Below are 20,067 nucleotides of genomic sequence, written 5' to 3'. Positions count from 1 at the left end.
TGCCGGCTCCACCTCTTCCGCCGACCAGCCAATCTACTTCCGGTACGTTAACACCGATTTCCCCCGACTGCTTCGTGAAAGTCTGATTCTGCTTTTACAACCTGACAGAAAATGAAAGTTATGTGTTACAAACAATAACGCTTGTTTGTAGGAATATAGTTGTGAAAAATAATCACTGATAATTAAGGTTTAAAATGTTAATGGTATGGTCTTTCTCTTCCTCCCCTGCTATTTTCAGGGAGTTCCGATTCACCTCTGAAGTGCCTATCTGGCTGGACTATCAAGGCAAACATGTCGTCATTGAACAGGTGAGAGGTCACTCAAACAGCTCATCTGTCACTCAGCGTAACCAAACACTTATATTAAAGAAATCTGTTGGATTTCTGTGTATTTGATCAGGCTGATAATTGTCCAGGCTGACGGTTCACACTTCTTCTGTCCTGCTCTGTGTTTCACAGGGAACGTTTGCAGGGATTCTGATTGGTCTGGCCCAATTAAACTGTTCTGAGTTGAAGCTGAAGAGGCTCTGCTGTAGACACGGGTAGACATCCACACTTCCATACACACACATCTCATCGTTATTTTGAGATACATAGTCATTTGAGACTAGATCACCATGTTTTAAATGCAAAGTTTTCAGTTGCGAGTTTCTTAGTCTGTCTTCTGAAACACTTTCTAGTCTCCTCGGAGTGGACAAAGTGATCCAGTACGCCGTCACAGAGTGGCTGACGGACATCAGGAAGAATCAGCTGCCGGGCATTCTGGGAGGTGTTGGCCCCATGCACTCAGTGGTCCAGCTGTGTGAGTCTACACTACTCCAAACACACAGCTTAACATTTACATGTTCTTTATCCTGTTTTATCTCTTGGTTCATTTCTTTCTATCTCTTTGTGTTTCTCCAGTTCATGGAGTGAGGGATCTGTTCTGGTTGCCGATAGAGCAGTACAGGAAGGACGGACGCATTATTCGAGGTCTCCAGAGGGGGGCAGCATCATTCGGCACCTCCACAGCTTCAGCTGCTCTGGAGCTCAGCAACAGGCTGGTGCAGGCCATACAGGTACTCTGTCTGTGAAGGGTTTTCAGTGCAGGTCACGACTGTGAATGAAAGTTATTCAGCAAATAGATTTGGACCATGGCCTGAATTTATTTTAGGTGGCGCAAAAATTGTAAGAATTTGTTGGAAGGATATCAGGATAAGCAGGGCCTCGGGTATGCGATGCCTGATGTTTGTCTGCTTCTCTTACAGGCCACAGCAGAGACGGTGTACGACATCCTGTCTCCAACTCCACCACTGAACCGCTTTGCCATCACGGAGGGCCGGGCTCCCTCCAGCCGGCCCCGCAGAGCGGCTCAGCCCGCAGACCTCCGAGAAGGTGTGGCCAAGGCTTACGACACCGTCAGAGAGGTGCGTCCCCAAACTTACCCTCTCTGAATTGATTATGGACCCTTCTAAAGAACAAATAATCCAAAAAATATCCAGTCACATGAGCGTATGTGTGACACAGCAGGAGGTTGAATGGAAAGATCATAATACGTAGTGATGCACAGTGTATGTAAACAGTTTATCGATCAATTGACAAAGTATTTCCTGCACAACCTGACTTCTGGTTTCTTGAGTGCATGTCCATAAATGTACTGAAACGCTAAATATTTTTGACTAATCTCTCCCTGGACTCTGTCTCTGCTCTCCAGGGAGTGATTGACACGGCTCAGACCTTGTGCGATGTAGCATCCCGCGGCCACGAACAGAAGGGTCTGCCCGGCGCTGTGGGCAGCGTCCTGCGGCAGATCCCGCCCACCGTGGTCCGACCGTTAATAGTGGCCTCTGAAGCCACTTCCAATCTGCTCGGTGGCATGCGGAACCAGATCAAACCAGATGCCCGGAAGGAGGATTTCCTGAAGTGGCGCACTGAGGGTGGTCAAGATTGATGACGACTTTTTTTTTGTTTGTCTGTGTGAGAGAAAAAGTGTGTGTGTGTGTGGGTGAGAGAGAGGGATTATGAGTTGGAGAAGTCTTAGTTACGAGAGCGAATCCAGGGTCTGAATGTGTATTTGCATGTGCGTATGGACTGAGAGTCGGTGTGCGCTCCGATGCAAAAACAAAGCAACGACTACTGCAGATTTTGACACCCAGTGTTTTATTTGGCTCCATCATACATGGACTTCAACAGATTTAATCTGTCTGTTTTGCATCCAGCGAGAGCTCTCGTCATATTCCTCCCCTCAGTAATACACCAGTCTGCAGATTCTCCTTACTGTCTGTGCAAACATATCACTGTCACTCTCAACTGGCTTCATTTTCAATCCACCCAAGGATTATCCCTCTCAAGGTTTTCTGTGGTCATAAGTAAGACACAGATTGTGGGCACTTCGTGTACTCGTGTATTGTGCTTCTTGAAACTGTATTCTAATTTGAATTAGTGATTTCTGGCATGATTTCACCTTCTTCAAAGGTCTATGGGGAGAAGAAGTAAGAGCAAGAGGAGGGTGAGCTCACCTTCTCTCTTAGTATTCTAAATCACCCATCACTAGCTGAAAACAGGGTTTTCTTCTTTTTTGGGTGCAGTGTGTGTGATGAACTGACACGTGATGTGACTCGAGCTTTCGTCTATTAGTCGTCCAGTGAAGCTCATAGTGGAGACTGGGAGGATATTTAAATGAAGTGTCCTTTGCTAACACCCTCCAGATGGTTTCCAACCAAACTTCAAAACGCCTCGTCATTGGTTCAGCTTTGGTCCCACTGTGCGCCTGCTTCTCTCAGCGCTGTTATTCGTGCCATAAACCTTGCAGAGTGCCCTTTTTATGTAGTTTGTATTGCCTTCCTCAAACCTGCACCCTCCCTGCTACTGTACACGTATTACACATACTGGCTCATATGGATACAAACCTGACAGAACAAGTTTCCTGACTGAACAGAGACGCCGATCACACGAAGCCTCTAAACTCTGTTGCACATTGGATTCTTTTAAAGCTTCGCTAAGTTGGACTTCAGACATCTGCCACTCACAGTAAACCGTCCAGATGTCAGCCAGTTCTTCCTTCTGCATTACAGCTCATTTGTGCTTCTGTTTCCATGAAGAGTTAGACTGAGATCTGAATTTACTTACTGTCTTCAGAATCGCTTTGCCCTCTTCTATAGTTGCCTTCCTGCATTTTTCAGTTTCTTTATTTGTTTAACTTGTTAAGTATTGTCATTATCATTTTCAAAATTAGCTTTGAGAGGATGTGAATCTTGTGACAACGGAGGATGAAAAATCGGGGGTTTTACATTTTTATCTTATTATTTTTTGTTTAATAAGTGTAAGGGACATGTGTCCCCGTGTGTGTGTGTGAGTGAATGAGTGTTTGGGTGTGCGCGCATGATGCATGTCTGTGAGGGTGACGGGTTGAAGCTTGTTACATCTCTTGTGTGTAATTACCATTTATTATATCATAAACTGTATGAATGACCTGTATAATACAAAGACGAGGAGTATACAAAATTAATACAAAAAATAAAAAATCTGATTTATAAAAAGTGAAAGCCATCTTTGCCTGACATTTTTACTGCTTATCACCAACATGTTTGTTATGGCTGTTATAGTTACACGTATGTTTACTCTAGTACCTCACTAAAGTAGCCTACAGGTTTGTGGCACTTTTTTTGACTGAGATATGACCAAAACTACATGTAATTGTTAATTTTCAATGTTAACATGTTCATGCATCAGTAACAAGAGCCCAACAATGTAATACTTATGATAATATTCCTTTGCAAACTATACTGAGAATACTGTTTTTTTCTTATTTGTTTGTGGATTATTGTTGCTTATAATGGGGCAGGTTTAAATATCACCCAAAAAGCTATTACAGTATATTATACTGGCATTATGAGTTTGTATAAAGTAAATAACACTGAAGGGACTACTACAAAGACACACATTGATACTAAACTAAATAACTGATATTACCAAGGAACCAACGGTGGTGGAGTTAAAGTTTCGGGGAACTGTTTTAGCGATGCAACAACGGCACTTCCGGTCCACATGTAAACGCTACAGCGTGATTTAAACGTACATTACAGACTATCTGTGTACACTTACCAGAAAACTATCGTCAAACCAGCGACTGTTGTTTGTAAAGATGAAGCTGCTCACGCACAACATGTTGACATCTCACGTGAAGGGAGTCACTAAAGGATACCCGCTGCTCATCAAGGTAAACTGTTAACACCCGACTAGCTGCATGCTAACGCTAACACTTAAGACCTTAAAGCATCACATGGTTTCAATGTCCTGCTGTGTTTTATGTTTGAGCTCAATGCCACATGAACTGTATCACTGAACATGTGCTAGTTTGACTCTCTTACAACCTGTAACGTTCAATAACAAGCTACCTAGCGGTTAGCAAGCTAGCACCAGGGGTTAAACATTTTGATACCTTTTTGCTACCTAGTGCATTATATTTACCTTTCGCCATTTAATTTGAGTTTCAGAATTCTCAAAGTGAAATGTATTATATAGTGCCCTCAAAAATACACTCAACGGAAAGAGAAAACTTAACATGTACACTACAGTTTTTTTACTAAAAATGCAATGCGTAAGATGTGTAAATGACACGTATGTGACACTATACTGTACCTGTTGGTAACATATAATGTGAGGGAAATCTCAATTTGCTGCTCCCTCTAGACTAGAGTAAACTATGGATTACAGGTGTTGTTGTTTCAGGGATGGCGTCATGAACAAATGGCAGAGGAAGTGATTTTGAAGGACTGCTACTGTTTGGCGACCCTGCATTTCTACACTAATAGACTGTGTTGTCTCCTCCTGATTTGTTGTCTTTGTGCAGGCGACCGAGGTGAAGGTGAACGAGGTGGACTTCAACGCTCAGTTTGTCAGCCGGATGATCCCCAAACTGGAGTGGAGCGCTCTGGTCCAGGCTGCAGAGGAGGTGAGTCAGACTGCAACAGAGAGACTGTCGCAGCTTGTAATATCGCAGAAGAATCCATCAATTTGAAAAGGAGGAAATATATTTGTTTAGTTTTGTTCTGTTATTTTAGTTCAACTAGGAAATTAAGTGGTCAGCACTCACAAAAGAGTATGTAACACTTAATGATGCACAGCATTAGAAGGAAACAGACCCGTTTCAGCGCTGTGCTTCGCGTTTCCGACACATTTGTGGGTATCACTCTTAAACAGCAGCCAGGAGCCTGCTGCAGATTACCAACCAGCTGACACAGATCATCAAAACCACACAATCAAAAACCAGATCTTCTTGCTCGCATAGCAAAACCTACAAGGACAGTTCAATAGGTAGACAGCAAATGTCCCCGACTTTCATATTGTTTTCATGTAAAACATGGCTCCCTATGATCATGGCATTTAAAACTAAAAGGCTGTTACTGTCTTTTTCCTGAGCCTTTTTTAAAACATTTCTTTTCTTAGAAACAGACACATTAGCCTCTCTCTAATTTCTCCGCAGAGCTGCACATTTTTTTGTTTTTAACAGTTGACTGTTCTTCACTGACTCCGCAGTATACAGTTAGCAGTATTACATCACTGAGGTGTTAGTGTCTGTGTTTTTATTCTTTACGGTCTTGTTAACCAGCAGGTGGAGAATATGTCATGGTGTCTTCTGCCACCCAGTAACACCCACCAATTAATTTACAACTGCCCAGTTTTGAACACTTGTGTGTTGTGTATAAGTGTATGTATGTTACTACATCTTTTCCCTCTTTAGTTGGGTCACCGGCAGGACCTGCCGGGTGAGTTGGTGCCAGAATACGAGAACAACGAAGAATTCCTGAAGAAAGTGCACAGAGTGCTTTTAGAGGTAAGAAGCTCGCAGTGATTCCTGTCGGGACTGAATGGTGTTTATGACCGCTGTGGTATTTATTACCACTGTAGACCCGTAACTAACTATCTCCAGTATCAGTTACTCTGCAGATTGATTTCTCAATTACTTCATTCATCTTTTGGTCTTAAAAATAGTTTTTGTTGACTTCATCAGATGTCTTGTTTTGTTCAACCAACAGTCTGAAACCCAAAGATATTTAGTTTACGATGATATAAATCAGAGAAAAACATCAAATACACACATCGGAGAAGCAGAGAATGTTTGGCATTTTTACTTAAAAATGACTGAAACTATCGATCTATTATCAAAATACATATTTTTTGTCAATCGACTAATCAATTTCCGGACTACTTGGTGCAGCTGTTCTTTTCCACATGGTTACAGAGATCTTGTTTTGGAGCAAATATTTAAATTCACAAGTTGTTTTGGCTCTTTGATTTTTTTTATTTTCAGTGAAACCGATAAACAAGCATGCAAGGATTTTTAAAATTGTCTTGGTCCTTCTCCATTCTTGATATTATCTGCCATGTGGGTTCCAGCAGTGTTTTCTACTCTTGTGTCACTTAACACAGTCAATTAATCATAAAGACAGTTATGGGATGTCTTTGTGTACTTATTTTGGATCAAACAACTGAGAATATTGACTCTCTCAGTAACATCGAAAGGTACGGTCGGCACTTCACATCCTATTACTGGCAATAGCAATTAGCAGCGAAGCTTTCATGTGGTTGTTTACTGCACAGTGTCTCGTTTTTCATAACTGCACCACGTCCATTCAGCGGAAGACGGTGCCATTTATGTAGAGATTAAACACAGGAACTAAAATACTTTAGCTTGAGACGTTATTCTAACCCCAATATGTACACTGCATGTTGGCTCCCAAACACTAATGTTAAACAGACGGCACTTATATAATGCTTTACACGTTGCCTCTCACTCACACACTGATGGCGACAGAGGAGCCAGGGTTCGCACCGTCAACCCTGTGATTAGCGGACGACCTGCTCTTCCTCCCCGAGCCACAGCCACCCACCATGTCAGAGCCACTTTGTGCAGCAGTGACAGCCTCCATTGTTCTGGGAAGACTTTCCACAAGATGTGGGAGCCTGGCTGCAGCGAGGTCCAATAATGGGCCCAGTTCATCCCGAAGGTGTTGGATGAGGTTGAGGTCAGGGCTCTGTGCCAGCCAGTGAAGTGATCCACACCAAAGTCTGCAATCTATTTCTGTATAGACCTGGCTTCATGTTGAATCTGGAAAGGGGTTTCCCCAAAACTGTTCAAACTATTTTTTTGTAAACAAAAGTGATGTTTACATCGACTTGTACCCATCAAAGCACATTGTGTAAACCTTTGATGTCTAAAAAATGTGTTGAATGCATTTCCTTCCTCATAAAAGTATATTTAAATTCTTCATTGTGTGGATTACGGTTAACTTTCTTGCAGTCTTCTTCTTCACTGCCCTTTTTTAGCGTAGTGCTGCATTTCTTGGCATCACCGTGGCCTGTAGATCACTTTAATGTGGCACCACTGGCAGGACTGTGTATGGCATGCATGAGATCAACAAAACGGGGCCGCACTCTATAAAAACAGCACCTCCATAGCTCTGCTAGTAAAACTCCAGAGGGTACCATTAGTGGTGAGGTGCTAAAAAAACAGGTTTTGTGTAATGCTGACAGGTGTTGATTGGGCTGGTTACTTCAGCTTACTTCTAGTCTATTAAGTTACACAACTATTATTAAACTGTCTTTATAGAATCATATCTTTTGTCCTTTACCACAGCCCAGTGGTCGGGAACCACTGGTCTAAAAATTGTTGTTCACTGCATCATTTAAGATTTTCGGTAATTGGAGCTAAAAGGCCTAGGACAAACCAAAAGTATGGTGACAGGGGTGTCCAAACACTTTTGTCCATACAGTATATGTTGCTCTACGGTCTCTCACCTCTCGTCTTGCTCGTGTGTTCTGCAGGTGGAGGTGATAGAGGGCTCTCTGCAGTGCCCTGAATCCGGACGAGAGTTCCCCATCTCCAGAGGAATCCCCAACATGCTGCTGAGCGACGACGAGGTGTAGATGGCAGCTTCGCCAAGTCAACGGTTCTCACACGCAACCTCACCCCAAGCTGTCACTCGGATGGGATTGTGGGTATTCAGAGAGAGGAGAGAGGTTGGACTTAAGTCGGTGCCATGAGAACCACACTGTTTAGTTGATTGTTGTTATGACATTTAAGTGGCTGATGCTGCCAATAGAGGAAACGGTTTTGAAGAAGAACGGATGGAAATGTTCCCAGAGTAACCCCCAGTGGTTTTATCTGTATTTATTTTTGTTACTGTTTGGGGTTCTCTCTCTTTTTTTTTTTTTCAATAAAACTGTCCTGATTTCCACGACAGCCAAAATTGTTTCAGGTTTTTGTGGAAAATATGGATTTGCTTCTATTACAGATGGACTAAAATATAAAAGCCCAGAGGCTCCATGAGTGAGAGGCCGGCTCTGAGCCCCATCTCGCCCTCTCTCCGGGTTTAAAGTGATGAGGGCCAGATGACGTGGCAGTGGCTCGTCTATATTTGGCTTTGAGGAAAAGAAGCAGAAAAAGCAGGCCGGCTGGAAGTTGTTTTTGAGGAAGTCAGTCTTTTTTTTTTTCTTTCATGCCACACTTAACAGCGTGCACACACACACACACACACACAAACAACCCACCTGGGCGGGCTGCTGTGATCTGAGATTCCCCCCCTTGTGTCTGATCTTTTAAAGACTGCTGAAGGGAAGAGTCCACCTAGACAAATTAAGTGTCTTTCCACTCATTTCAGGCTAAGATGGTGCAGCAGCAAGTTGTAGCAAGAGCCTTGCTCTTTGTTCGCAGGCAGCGTTATCATTTTTAGAAACCTTGCCAGGGCAGACGATGAAGGGGGGGGGTTCGCCCTGACCAGAAAACCTTGAGGCAGCCTGAGTCTCTCCTACCTTTTCCCTTCTACTTAGAGCAATTACAGGCCTGCACCCGCAACTATAATAATGGTATAATGGGATGGCAGCAGAGCAGCAATAAAAACCAGCCCTGACAGATTAACAGTCCTCCAAGTGCTGAGCTGTAATTAACAATGAGACTGAAAGAGGAACAGAGAGGAAAGAAAGGGCCTCGATTGAAAGCTAGAACAGATAAAGATAAAACGGTGTTGTGGAGGGATTTTAATACAATTACAACAAGCCTTAAACCGGGATGAGCCTAAGATCTTAACTTAAGCTGGATTTTGAAATCCCTGGCATGAACTAATAGATTATCCTCGTCTTCTATTACATCATTTTGATGTTTAAAGGTTGATTTTGGCATTTTCTGTGCGGTAAATGTTAAGCTACTGCTGATAGTCTGTCAGCTTAGTTTAGCAAAATGACTGGAATAAACTGGCTTTGTCCAAAGGTATCAAAACCCACCGACTAGAAACTCTGAAGCTCACTAATTACCATGTGATGTATCATTTGTTTAATTTGCATTAAAAACAGGGACATAAATCCCTTTAAACAGTAAATTGTTGTTTTTCAATGCATTTAACAAAAGAGATATACCGTGTTATTTATTGAGCTTTTAAAGTGCTAGTTTGCAGATTTTGCTTTAACTTATGAAATAAATGTTCATTGCACAATGTAATGACTATAGATTGTTGACACTATTACCGTTTACGTTGGTTCCCCATCTTCATTGTGCAGTTCAGTCTGCAGTACGATCTGTGGTGAAAATGAAGGCTTGATTTACGCCACAAAGGAAGCGCATCAACCATTGCAGAACCAAAATAGGAAGGGGACAGCAGCTAGCAGTTATTAAAGAATATCAATTGGAGGACCTGGCTCTGTAACTGGACGGTTACCATTCAAGGAGTAGCAGGAGAGGTGCCAGTGATTAAGGCACCAAACACCCAAACTGTTATGGTTCCTTCCTGTGAGGCATCTCTTCATACCTAACAGGTCCTACTTGTGTATTTGGGTGGAAAATGAAGTATACAATATAATTATTATGGAAGTTCTTTGCTGTTACTATCCCCAGTGGAACGGCAGAGGAAACTGGAAAACAAAAATGCAGTCTGTGCGTTCCAATACTCTACCGTACTATTCAGTATGCCAGAAACAAATCAATATGTCACAATACTCAATATGTCAAATGCAGTTGGCCAAAAATACCAGGATGTTCTACTGCATCCGGTCTTATTTTGCAGCATGCAAGCCAGCATCCTTCTCTGGTTGTTCTGACCCACAATCCTCTGCGCAGCAGATACATGAGCAAGAGGGTCAAAGTTCAAGGTGAAGTCGTATTTCCCAATTGAAAGCATACTGCATGCAACAGTATGTGCTTTGTGAGGGCAGCTTCAGTACGTACTAAAAGTAAAAAGAAAATGATTTTGATTTGTAACAGTCGGTGTGTCCTGTTGTTGGTAGTTGCTAGGCTGTGAGGAAAACAAAGTGATCCGGTCGTCTTCACAATAACACCACTTGGAAACAGCTGAGCTAACCAACTGCTGGCCCAGAAGCTATATTAAGTTAGCAATCTCGTTCCAAAAATGCTTTAACTATTCTTTTTGAGCCTGGCGTGTCCTCGGGGGATGTTTACCTGCGGAGAGAGAGCGGTGCATTTTTGTGGAGAGAAGAACTTGCAAAATGTGTGTGAGAGAGGAAGATGGCTCTTGCCTACATAATCACACACTCCCTTCACTTTGGTGGCAACCCGCCCCACCACCACCACCACCACCACCTCTCCTACATCCAGTCCCACCCTCCTCCTCCCTCTGTCTGAGCATTTCTCACTGAGGAGCTGCACAATAATGGAGTCGCATCATGCAGAAGGTCTCTGTGTTTTCAGACTGGAGTTCATCTAGACCGGGGATCTGTAATTTACTGTAAAGTTTCCTCTTTTTTAAATCCACAGCACAAGGACGTCTTTCATTTATTTTTCTGCGTCATGTCTTTTTATGTCGTCTGACTTTTTTCCGTGTTTTAATGTTTATGTGAGGGAGATTAACAGGCCCACCATGGTTTTCCCAACATAAATCAACAGTGTCTTTCTACGTTTTAGTGCAAGCAGCTTTCTGTTGACATATAACTGGGAATGAGAGGACCTCATTTGGGTTTTTGCTTTTTTTAAAGCTGCAACTAGATTTTCTGGAAGTGGGTATGGGCCAGTTTTTTGCTCCACAGATGGGTCTTTCGGAGGTGAAGGCACGTGAACCTGGCTGCACCAGATAGTGAAGTGAGCTGCTCAGGTTTTAGTTTGGAGGACTTGCGACATGGGCTGAGCTCTTGCGAAGAGTATTTTCTCCTGAAAGCTGTTGAATATTCCGAGGATGGACGACGGGAAACGGAAACGGATGAAACTTAATTTATCGGTTAAACTGTAATTAAATATATTCACCTTTTACGCACACGCGCTGGCACGGGACGACAGCGGAGCTTTGGAACGCACCAGATTGGAGTTCAAGCGTCGGCCAAATTTCCAATCACTAAATGTGAGTTTTTTTACTGTGGAGTTTGGTTGTAGTGTGATGTCATTTGTTGTTAGTTGTTTTTGTATGTATCTACGGATTCTTTATTTTGAATTTAACAACTTAAACTTAGATTAAAGAATAAAGGACAATGCGTGTTTGTATCTGTCTGGTGTTAAAATATGCAGGCGCATGTATGAACAATGTTATAGAATTACCTTAGCAGAATAAATGTTAAGTCAGCAGAAGTGGTTTTCCTTTCCACAGAAAGTGGTTTTGACCAAAATAGCCCGTTAGAACTGTATATTGGATTTTTTTTTTGGGGTGGGCTTTATTTGATACCAGTATTTCTATGCAGTAGTTCAGTGGAGGGCATCGGTTTAACCCTCAGTTTTAAAGCACTTTACGGACAAATCTCTTAATCGTTGGTTTGGAGATTCAGCTTTTGTGACCCCAATTATTTCAGCCGGATTTCCTCCACGACCGTTCAGAGATCTCCGTCCCTCAGTCTCCTCACCGGACAATGTGGGTGCCCCGTCTCGCGCTGCTGCTGCTCCGGTTCTCCGGTGTTTTGCTGGTGGAGGGGTTCAACACGTGCCACTCCATCAACCTGGACGCGCAGAAGTCCCGGCGCATCGAGGCGGTCCGCGGACAGATTCTCAGCAAGCTGCGCATCCGCAGCCCGCCGAGCAAGGATGCGGCCCCGCCGCCTGGCTCGGTGCCCCCGGAGATCATGCTGCTCTACAACAGCACGCGGGAGCTGCTGAAGGAGCACAGGCGCCTGGCCGAGTCCGCGTGCGAGCGCGAGAGCAGCGAAGAGGACTATTATGCTAAAGAGGTGCAGAGGATTGACATGCTGCCCCCCCGCACCGACACAAGTGAGTCCATTTATGATGTATGAACAGTCTATGTGTATGACAAAGGTTCTCAAAGTGTGGTCCGGGGTCCTGACCGGTCACTGATAGGGGTCCAAACCCACCAGAAATGATCCAAATGACTTGATTTAATGGGTTTTCATTAAAACGTGTTTGTTTTTTCTTGGGACCCCTTCAAATCAACAATGTAAACCATGTCTATCTGTGGACCTTCATCACTGGTTTAACCTTAAAACACAACTAAAAAGTGTTTTTTTTCTTCTTAGATTGCTTTATTTGAAGGAGTTTTAGAGGCCAAAAGAGGTGAAAGTAGCATATCTAATATTTAATGAAAGAAATTGCTACAGCAGTCCATTTTTATAGATTAAACCTAGCGTTATCCTTTTTCTTTTATGTATCACATAATTAGAATGAAATGCACTGACTAAATAGGCATCAGTAGCATTTTCCATTTCCAATTCTGGGTTAAAAGTATCGGTTTGGGAAGAAGTATAAAGATCCTACTAAAGTTAAAGTATGTAAATAAAACAGCACCCTTTTACAAGGAGAAGTGTTGCAGTCAATGTCAAGTTTTATATGCATGGTGGTTACTTAGTTTTGAGACATTCATCAGCAGTAATTATGTCCGAGACAATGCATCAGCCCCACAGAGCTTTTAACCAATACTATAAATAACATTGTCGGAGAAGTCAAGAGATGTTGTTGGATCATTAGTCATCCTTTTTTTTTTTTTTTTTTTTTTTTTATCCAGATGCGGTACAGCCTGCAACCCCCGACCCCCATTACAAAGTCGTCCACTTCGACGTGAGTGGAGTGGACCTGACCAACAGCACCCTGGTCAAGGCTGAGTTCAGGATCTTCAGAGCTCCAAACCCGCAGGCCCGGGCCTCAGAGCAGAGAGTGGAGATCTATCAGGTAAACAACAGAGTGATGGCTCAAAGCTCACCTGTTTACCACTTTAACTTCAGCAGAACCACCAAATTAGCATCACAAATAACACTCAGAGACACGATTTCTATGTCTTTTTAAGCTTTTACATCCAAATAAACATACATTTTCCACAATTATGAAGGAGACACTGAATCCATTCTTCTTTAAAATCACTTCAGGCCGTCTTTGGTGTAAAAGAAGCAGATGCAGGAGTTGTTTCTTTTCTTTTGAAAAATGATTCTCACATCCAAAAGGTGTGACCAGGAATACCTTTTAAATTTGTTTTTTTGGGTAGATTTTCCCTCCAGGAACATGGGCATCAGGTCAACAAGACAATTATCACAATAAATCTTCACAAATTAAGCAATATTTGTATTTTGACTTGACATTTCTCACCTCTCACAGAAATATGTTCGCCCCAGGAAAGTGAGTAAACGTAATAAACATGCCTGATGACAGATTTGAAGGTTGTTATTGTTTTTTATGACACACAGTGTTTGGGCTCTGTGCCATATGTGTGTTATGTAAAAATGTAGGAAGATGAACTCGCTGCCCTCTTTACCACAGAGAAAATTATAACATTTACTGACTGTCTGCACGTCAGCTTCATCACTGTCTTTCTGTGTGTGTGTTTTTGTTTTAACAGCTACTGAAGCCAGATGAAGAGAGCACCTCCACTCAACGTTATATTGACTCCCGCACCGTTCAGCCGAAGGCGAAGGGAGCCTGGATCTCTGTGGACGTTACCGAAACCATTAAGGACTGGGTGTCAGATCCAGGTTGGCCTCAGCAGCACTTCCTTCACATAATGATTCATATACAGTATACACACACACACACACACACACACACCATCAGCTGATCTCAATGTGTGTCCCTCTACTGATCAGTGAACAATCTTGGCCTGAAGTTGGGCGTCCACTGTCCCTGCTGCACCTTCGTCCCGTCCACCAACAACATTGTTCCCAACAAGAGTGAGGAGCTGGAGGCTCTCTTTGCAGGTTTGTTGCACTTGTTTTTTTGTTTTTTTTCAAAGTCTATCATGTTAGCCGAGTCTTGGTACTCATACAAGTAAGTGCAGAGTGGATGACTAACCCTCCGTGATTAAATCTTCAACTGCATTTATATTTTGACTTGAGGGGAAATTATCCCTCCTCTTACAACAAAATGCTGAGTTTAACCTCCTTTTTCAGGGACGTTATTTTGAACATGATGATTTGAGACTTTGCTGAAGTCTCTGTAGATGTTGTTTGCTTGTGGATGACTGGTCAGAATGCAACATGAATTGTATTTCAGCTAAATGCGAAAATTAACTACTACACATAAACAAGATTTATCAGCACAGCAATAATCCTGCAGGCGCCTCCCAAAAGATGATGAAAAGGTGATCGTACAGGAACAATGGAGACACTGTTCTTCCACACTCTGTAAAGCTGTGGAAGGACTGTCTGTGTTGCTTCATTTAGGCCCCAAATTATGTCTCTCCTCAAGGTTTACACTGCGTTGGGCAAAGTCTGTTTTTTTTACCACTTGGAAAAAATATCAACTTTTGAAACTAATACAAGCCGGGGCTTGTATTGAGCTCAGAAACCCCATGAAATAGGTTGCCTTTAGGAAACAACTATGTATATATATATATGAATGTGTGCGTGTATATATGCACTGTACTGTACTCTGTAGTAGGAATTCAAAGGTGTAACTCGGTAGTTCACAACCTTTTGGGCATTGAACCCTTAAAACCAAAGCAATGTCTACTCACAAACCTTTGTCACAGACTGCATTTAACTTCCACTAATGAGTGATGTTGCATTTGAAAAGTTTTTACAGCATCAAGAGTGGAGACTGTGCAAAAAAAATCAAAGCTTAAAGAAATGTCCTCAAAGATAAAAACACTCACAAACATTTCATTTTGTGTTGATCGTTGTGTGACCTCTCAGGTTTATCCTGCGACCCCTTGGGGGGGTCCCGACCCCCAGGTAGAGAACCACTGTGTTAACTGTTACACTGCTCTACGTAGGTGTGGATGACGAGCAGCTTCGTCAGCTAAGAAAGCCCGGTCCGGTTAAAGGCCAGGCAGACTTCAGCACCAAGACGCCGCACCTCATCCTCACCGTGCTGCCCAGTGACAGAGTGGACAACCCGGCCAGGAAGAACCGCAAGAAGAGGGCGGCCGCCACAGAAACCACAACCTGCTCCCGGTAGGCCGCCAACCGGCCGTGTGTGTGTGTGTGTGTGTGTGTGAGGTTATGTGTGACTGACTGACCGCACTGACATGTAGTTTCACAATTCTAAAATCTAGTTGTGGTGGGTAGTGGAATTATTTTCTTCTGACCCAAAACTTTGCAGACTATTGTGTGGCAAAACGAACAATATTGACCGTGTGTTTAGACTGCAGGCCAACAAGCGCGCAGTGTTTTATTTAGACTACCTCTCACGCTGCGGGGGAAAAGTCTGGCGGGCTTGCATTGTCATTACCTTGTGATGGCTGGCTCTTCAATGGTGACCAGTTGCCATTTTCCCATGACCCAACTTTGGTCCCTTGCCCCAGACCATTAAAAGCCGGATGGGAGTTGACATATTTCCTTGTGTCTCTTCTCGGTGTGTCTCAGTGGCTCAGACCAGGGATGCTGCCTGCGCTCGCTCTACATCGACTTCAGGCGGGACCTCAACTGGAAGTGGATCCATGAGCCCAAAGGTTACAAAGCCAACTTCTGTGCCGGCAACTGTCCTTACATCTGGAGTGCCAACAACCACTATAACATGGTGAGTTGGTATGTTTTATATTTCTGTAAGATGCGATACGACCAGGACTGGGTGTTGAAGCTCTTTTGGAACCAGTACAAGTATTTTTTGCTGTAATCTTGAGATTCATGACCTTTAAAAAAAAAATTAAAAAAATGTGACACAGCCAAATCATATGAAAACATAGTTCTGAACAGTTGCTCCAGTACAAACACAAACAACTTCAATAGCTGAAGTGACTCCTCCTCCAGTAAAACACTCTGGTTTGGACCAAACTCCAATAACCCTCCAGATGGATTTCAATCTACAGCAACTTTGAAATGGGGGCGATGTTTTCCTTGAAATTAGCTTTATGTGCCTTGTTTGTGGCGGCTCTATACCACAGTTAGCTTTGTCCCATAGCTTATGACTTGGCCAGCTGCCACCCTGGCTCTTACAGAACCTTCTGATTTACTTTTTCTTTCTTCGTTTCCTTTATTCATTCGATTTCTAGGTTTTTCACATTTATATGACACTTGATTTGCGGCAATGAGACATTTTGTTACTTGGTTTGATGGAGTTTGGCAGTTTTGACAGACAGTAATACATTTACCTACAAAGCCTTCTTTAAAAGCCCCTGAGAACTTTTTGCTATTTTATTGAATATTCATGACTAAATACACAGCTATCTAAGTTAAGAAAAACACATTCTTATATTATTTATTAAGAGAAATCTGCTTTATTAGCTGCTGCTTCACAAGAAAAAGTCAGACATTTTGGGAAATAAGCTTTTTTGCTTGCTTGCCTAGAGTTAGATGAGAAGAGTAATAATACCACTCTGTGACTATGAAGCGGATTAACTTAGTTTAGCATAAAGACTGGTAACTATTGTAGAACTATTCCTTTAACAGTCTCCAAGCAACGTAAGTGAACAACCCCACACCTGTCATCACATTCTGATTCAAAAGTTGCTAAATCATGATCGGTGTAAAATGTCCATGACATCACCTTACTGAGGCCTGCACACTACACACCAGTGACAAGAAACAAAACACAAATACAGAAAGTGTCTCAAGTGAAATAAACAAAAACTGCTTTCATTTTGACAAAACATTGTGGTTATGTAGGAGCTCATCGTTCATATAAAGAAACTTCTTAGTTAACACACTCTGATGATGTCGTTCCCCTGGTCAGATCCTGCCCCTGTACAACAAGCTGAACCCCGAGGCCTCCGCCTCACCCTGCTGCGTTCCTCAGGACCTGGAGCCCCTCACCATTATGTACTTCATAGGCCGCACGCCACGTGTTGAGCAACTCTCCAATATGGTCGTCAAATCCTGCAAGTGCCGCTGAGTTCAGCGGAAGAGGTGAGGGAGGAGAATGATGACAGGACCAAAACTACAAACTGATAAAGACGAGAGGACAGACGGATCCTTTGTTCATTAATCTTCTCTGTTTGATCTCCTTTAGCAGACTTTTGAGATGTTGTATTTTTGCTGAAATATCCCATTCTTTACAGGCATGAAAACGTCTTCATTCTCTGGAACTTTGCGTTTGTTAATATCACAACATAGCTGTATTAAACTTTTACTTGGATATTAAATGGGGGTGTTGTGTGATTTGGCCCACATTTGGTCTGCATAAAAAGGATTCTTTTTATCAGGATTCTCATTCCACCTCGCCGTTTATATGCCTGCGGCTGCGGGCAGCGGAGCGAGCGAGACGTGTTTGTTTTAGGTTTGAAGGTGTTGATAGGAAGAAGGCGGCATGGAAAGGTTTGCAGACTGAGATCTTTAGGCGAGGGAGGCAGGGAGCCGATAGAAAAGAGAGAGAGGAGCTGTGTCCAGGCGGAGGCCCTGCCAGCTCGCTGCGGTTCCCAGGCTGAAATCTGCCCGGCGTAAACAGGATGCGAAAGATTTCCAGACACCGACCCGACCACTCACGGAACGCCAGATTTAAATGCTCCCCTCATCTCCTCTCTCTCTCTCTCTCTCTCTCTCGCTCTCTGCTGCTCGAGGTTCTGGGATTTGTGGTGGGAGGAGAGAGGGAGAAAAGAGAGGCTTTGAAAATGAGACGTGGGATGATAGGGCTGTATTTGGAACGGCTGCAAGTTTGGAAGGTGGTATTTTACAGCCTTGGCACATTTGTACCTATTTGGGTCCGACTCAAATATTCCGTAATCACACTCTTATTGTCGTTTTCTGAATGTGCATTTATTATCTTATTGTAAAAAAGCTGTTGACCCTTTGCTATTCCTATGCTGTGATTATATTTTGTCATACCTATTTTTTACCACCAGTCTCACACACACACACACACACACTCACACAGTCTCTCTCTCTGCACCCAAATATTCACAGTGACCACTTTTGATAGAATGTCTAAATGCTGAAAATAAAAAAACATCCCTAGGGCATATTTTAAATATAGACTCTCTGGTATGCCAGTGGTTTGTGTGTGTGTGTGTGTGTGTGTGTGTGCGCGCGCGCGCGCGCGCGTGCGTGTGTGTGGGGCTGGTGAGGTCATGTGTGATGGCACAGAAATGATTCCCTGGCTTCTATGTGTTTGTGACTGTGGGTGTTCCCTCTGTGACCCTGCTGAGAGTGAGATGTGGATTTATCTTTTTTACTTTTTGGGGAGGTTTAGAAAACTAAAGTTGAATAGGAAGGAAGAACTTGATGTTAACAGAGCCAGTTGTTTAATGCATTTACTTAAGTTATACAGTATCTTGCTTCTAATTGGATGGTAACTCCTTTTTTTTTTTAACAACGTTGTATAGAGAGTTGCAAAGATAAAAGAGCTGCTGGTTTCTGAAGTTGTTTTTTTTTCTCCATTCATAATAAGAAACACAGGACTCCCCCAGATAATGTAACAATCATAAAGGTTTTCGTCTGGACCACATGTTTACATTCGTGAGAAATCCTGTTTAATGCACTATATGGTGGTCTCAGCCACCATTGATATTAAAAATACCAATCGAAACAGTTGATAGTGAAATCGAATGGAGACATTGAATTTAAACCTCCATTTTATTGGGTTTGAGACAGATATCTAGATATTATATTTAGAAAAACCTGACTCAATAAAACCAAAACAAAGAAGAACTCAGATCTTTGTATATCGTTTCTATTGCGATATCAAAAACCAGCGGCCAAACTGCATGAGGGTAATATTTACCAGTCAGTTGGACGACGCTTTATGTTCTGAACTTTGCATGTGGGAGCGAAGCTGAAGCAAACAGCTGGTTTACTATCAGGGAGAGGAAACGACATGCAGAGCTTGTAAGAAAGTCAGTCACTGACCAGAAGATTAGAAAACACTCAGTAATATTCATTTCATGTATTTAATTCACACAGTAGTATCCAAAAATAGGCTTTACCATGTGGTTATTTATTATAGAACATTTATTTTTATTTATTTTATCTTTACTGAGAAGATTGTCTGAGTGACTTCAACTGTTTAAATACAAAGATACAAACTGTTCTCCAGCCATTGAAGTAAAATAGTTTCTTCTAAGCCACAGTGAGAATGCAGCCTCACGTGTGTGTGTGTGTGTGTGTGTGTGTGTGTGTGTGTGTGTGTGTGTGTGTGTGTGTGTGTGTGTGTGTGTGTGCGTGTGTGTGTGTGTGCGTGCGTGTGTTGGGATGCTAGAGCTCGAGCTGTGGTGAGGCTCCCTCCCACCCGAGTAAACTAGCCCCAGCATCTGTTAGTCTTTTCCACTTAACTACCCCTTGCTATATCCAACCTGTACTTATCCCACGGTAGAGCGCCTTGCTCTGCCTCACACTGAGTCCCACTGTCCTTGAGAGGGAAGTCTATCGACCCCCGCTCGCTCACTCACTCACTCACTCACTCAACATAAACCACATCAGAGCCTTTGACCTTGATAGGGAGTGTGCATACACACCCTGTAGGCATCAAAAGCACACCCATGCATCCAAACATCCGGCCTGTATAACCTCCATTTAGCCAAATCTGTCATGGTTCATGGCTCTGGTTCTTCCCATACTGACCAAAAAATGTAAGAGAGCCCTTGATAACGGTTGTAAAATGTTCTTGAGGATGACAGAAAGCAATTCTCTCTTTCTCACATGCACCTTGTGGTCCGTGTCAAACGTAGCTCACATTACAGGTCTGGATGAGATTTTATTCGTCACACAACTAGATTGAAATCGTTCCTGTGTATTTCTGGCAGTTGAATTAAAATACAGCTCTCGGGGCAGCATGACACCATGAACACAAAAT

The 20,067-nt window shown here is 42.8% G+C and overlaps 3 protein-coding genes across 4 annotated transcripts in view; all 3 read left to right on the top strand.

Moving 5' to 3' along the window:
• atg2a (autophagy related 2A) overlaps positions 1 to 3,523 on the top strand; it is a 23,122-nt gene extending 19,599 nt beyond the window's left edge. Inside the window, exons 36-42 of the mRNA XM_076104019.1 lie at positions 1 to 42; positions 239 to 308; positions 459 to 541; positions 680 to 801; positions 903 to 1,057; positions 1,247 to 1,405; positions 1,693 to 3,523. The exon at positions 1 to 42 is cut by the window's left edge and continues 112 nt beyond it. Of these exons, the coding sequence (XP_075960134.1) occupies positions 1 to 42; positions 239 to 308; positions 459 to 541; positions 680 to 801; positions 903 to 1,057; positions 1,247 to 1,405; positions 1,693 to 1,929 (868 nt within the window). The 3' untranslated portion in view covers positions 1,930 to 3,523. The remainder of the gene's footprint in view (positions 43 to 238; positions 309 to 458; positions 542 to 679; positions 802 to 902; positions 1,058 to 1,246; positions 1,406 to 1,692) is intronic.
• Positions 3,524 to 3,998: 475 nt separating this feature from the next.
• trmt112 (tRNA methyltransferase activator subunit 11-2) lies at positions 3,999 to 11,458 on the top strand. The gene is made up of 4 exons (XM_076103625.1): positions 3,999 to 4,197; positions 4,831 to 4,932; positions 5,722 to 5,814; positions 7,806 to 11,458. The coding sequence occupies exons 1-4, from the start codon at positions 4,123 to 4,125 to the stop codon at positions 7,905 to 7,907; spliced, it is 372 nt and encodes a 123-aa protein (XP_075959740.1). The 5' UTR covers positions 3,999 to 4,122; the 3' UTR covers positions 7,908 to 11,458.
• Positions 11,181 to 17,425, top strand: tgfb5 (transforming growth factor, beta 5). Of its 2 annotated transcripts, XM_076103623.1 has the most exons (8): positions 11,181 to 11,320; positions 11,763 to 12,174; positions 12,923 to 13,086; positions 13,748 to 13,880; positions 13,992 to 14,102; positions 15,119 to 15,299; positions 15,711 to 15,864; positions 17,017 to 17,425. In XM_076103623.1, the coding sequence occupies exons 2-8, from the start codon at positions 11,820 to 11,822 to the stop codon at positions 17,173 to 17,175; spliced, it is 1,257 nt and encodes a 418-aa protein (XP_075959738.1). In that variant the 5' UTR covers positions 11,181 to 11,320; positions 11,763 to 11,819; the 3' UTR covers positions 17,176 to 17,425. The 2 variants fall into 2 exon arrangements, with proteins under 2 accessions (XP_075959738.1, XP_075959739.1); XM_076103624.1 differs by lacking the exon at positions 11,181 to 11,320 and having other exon boundaries at positions 11,574 to 12,174.
• Positions 17,426 to 20,067: the final 2,642 nt, after the last annotated feature.

This window comes from Anarhichas minor, unplaced genomic scaffold (assembly GCF_050575085.1).
Source record: "Anarhichas minor isolate MPS153535 unplaced genomic scaffold, ASM5057508v1 ptg000028l, whole genome shotgun sequence".
NCBI lineage: Eukaryota > Metazoa > Chordata > Actinopteri > Perciformes > Anarhichadidae > Anarhichas > Anarhichas minor.
Note: the sequence above shows the minus strand (reverse complement) of the source record. Positions and strands in the feature narration are given on the sequence as shown.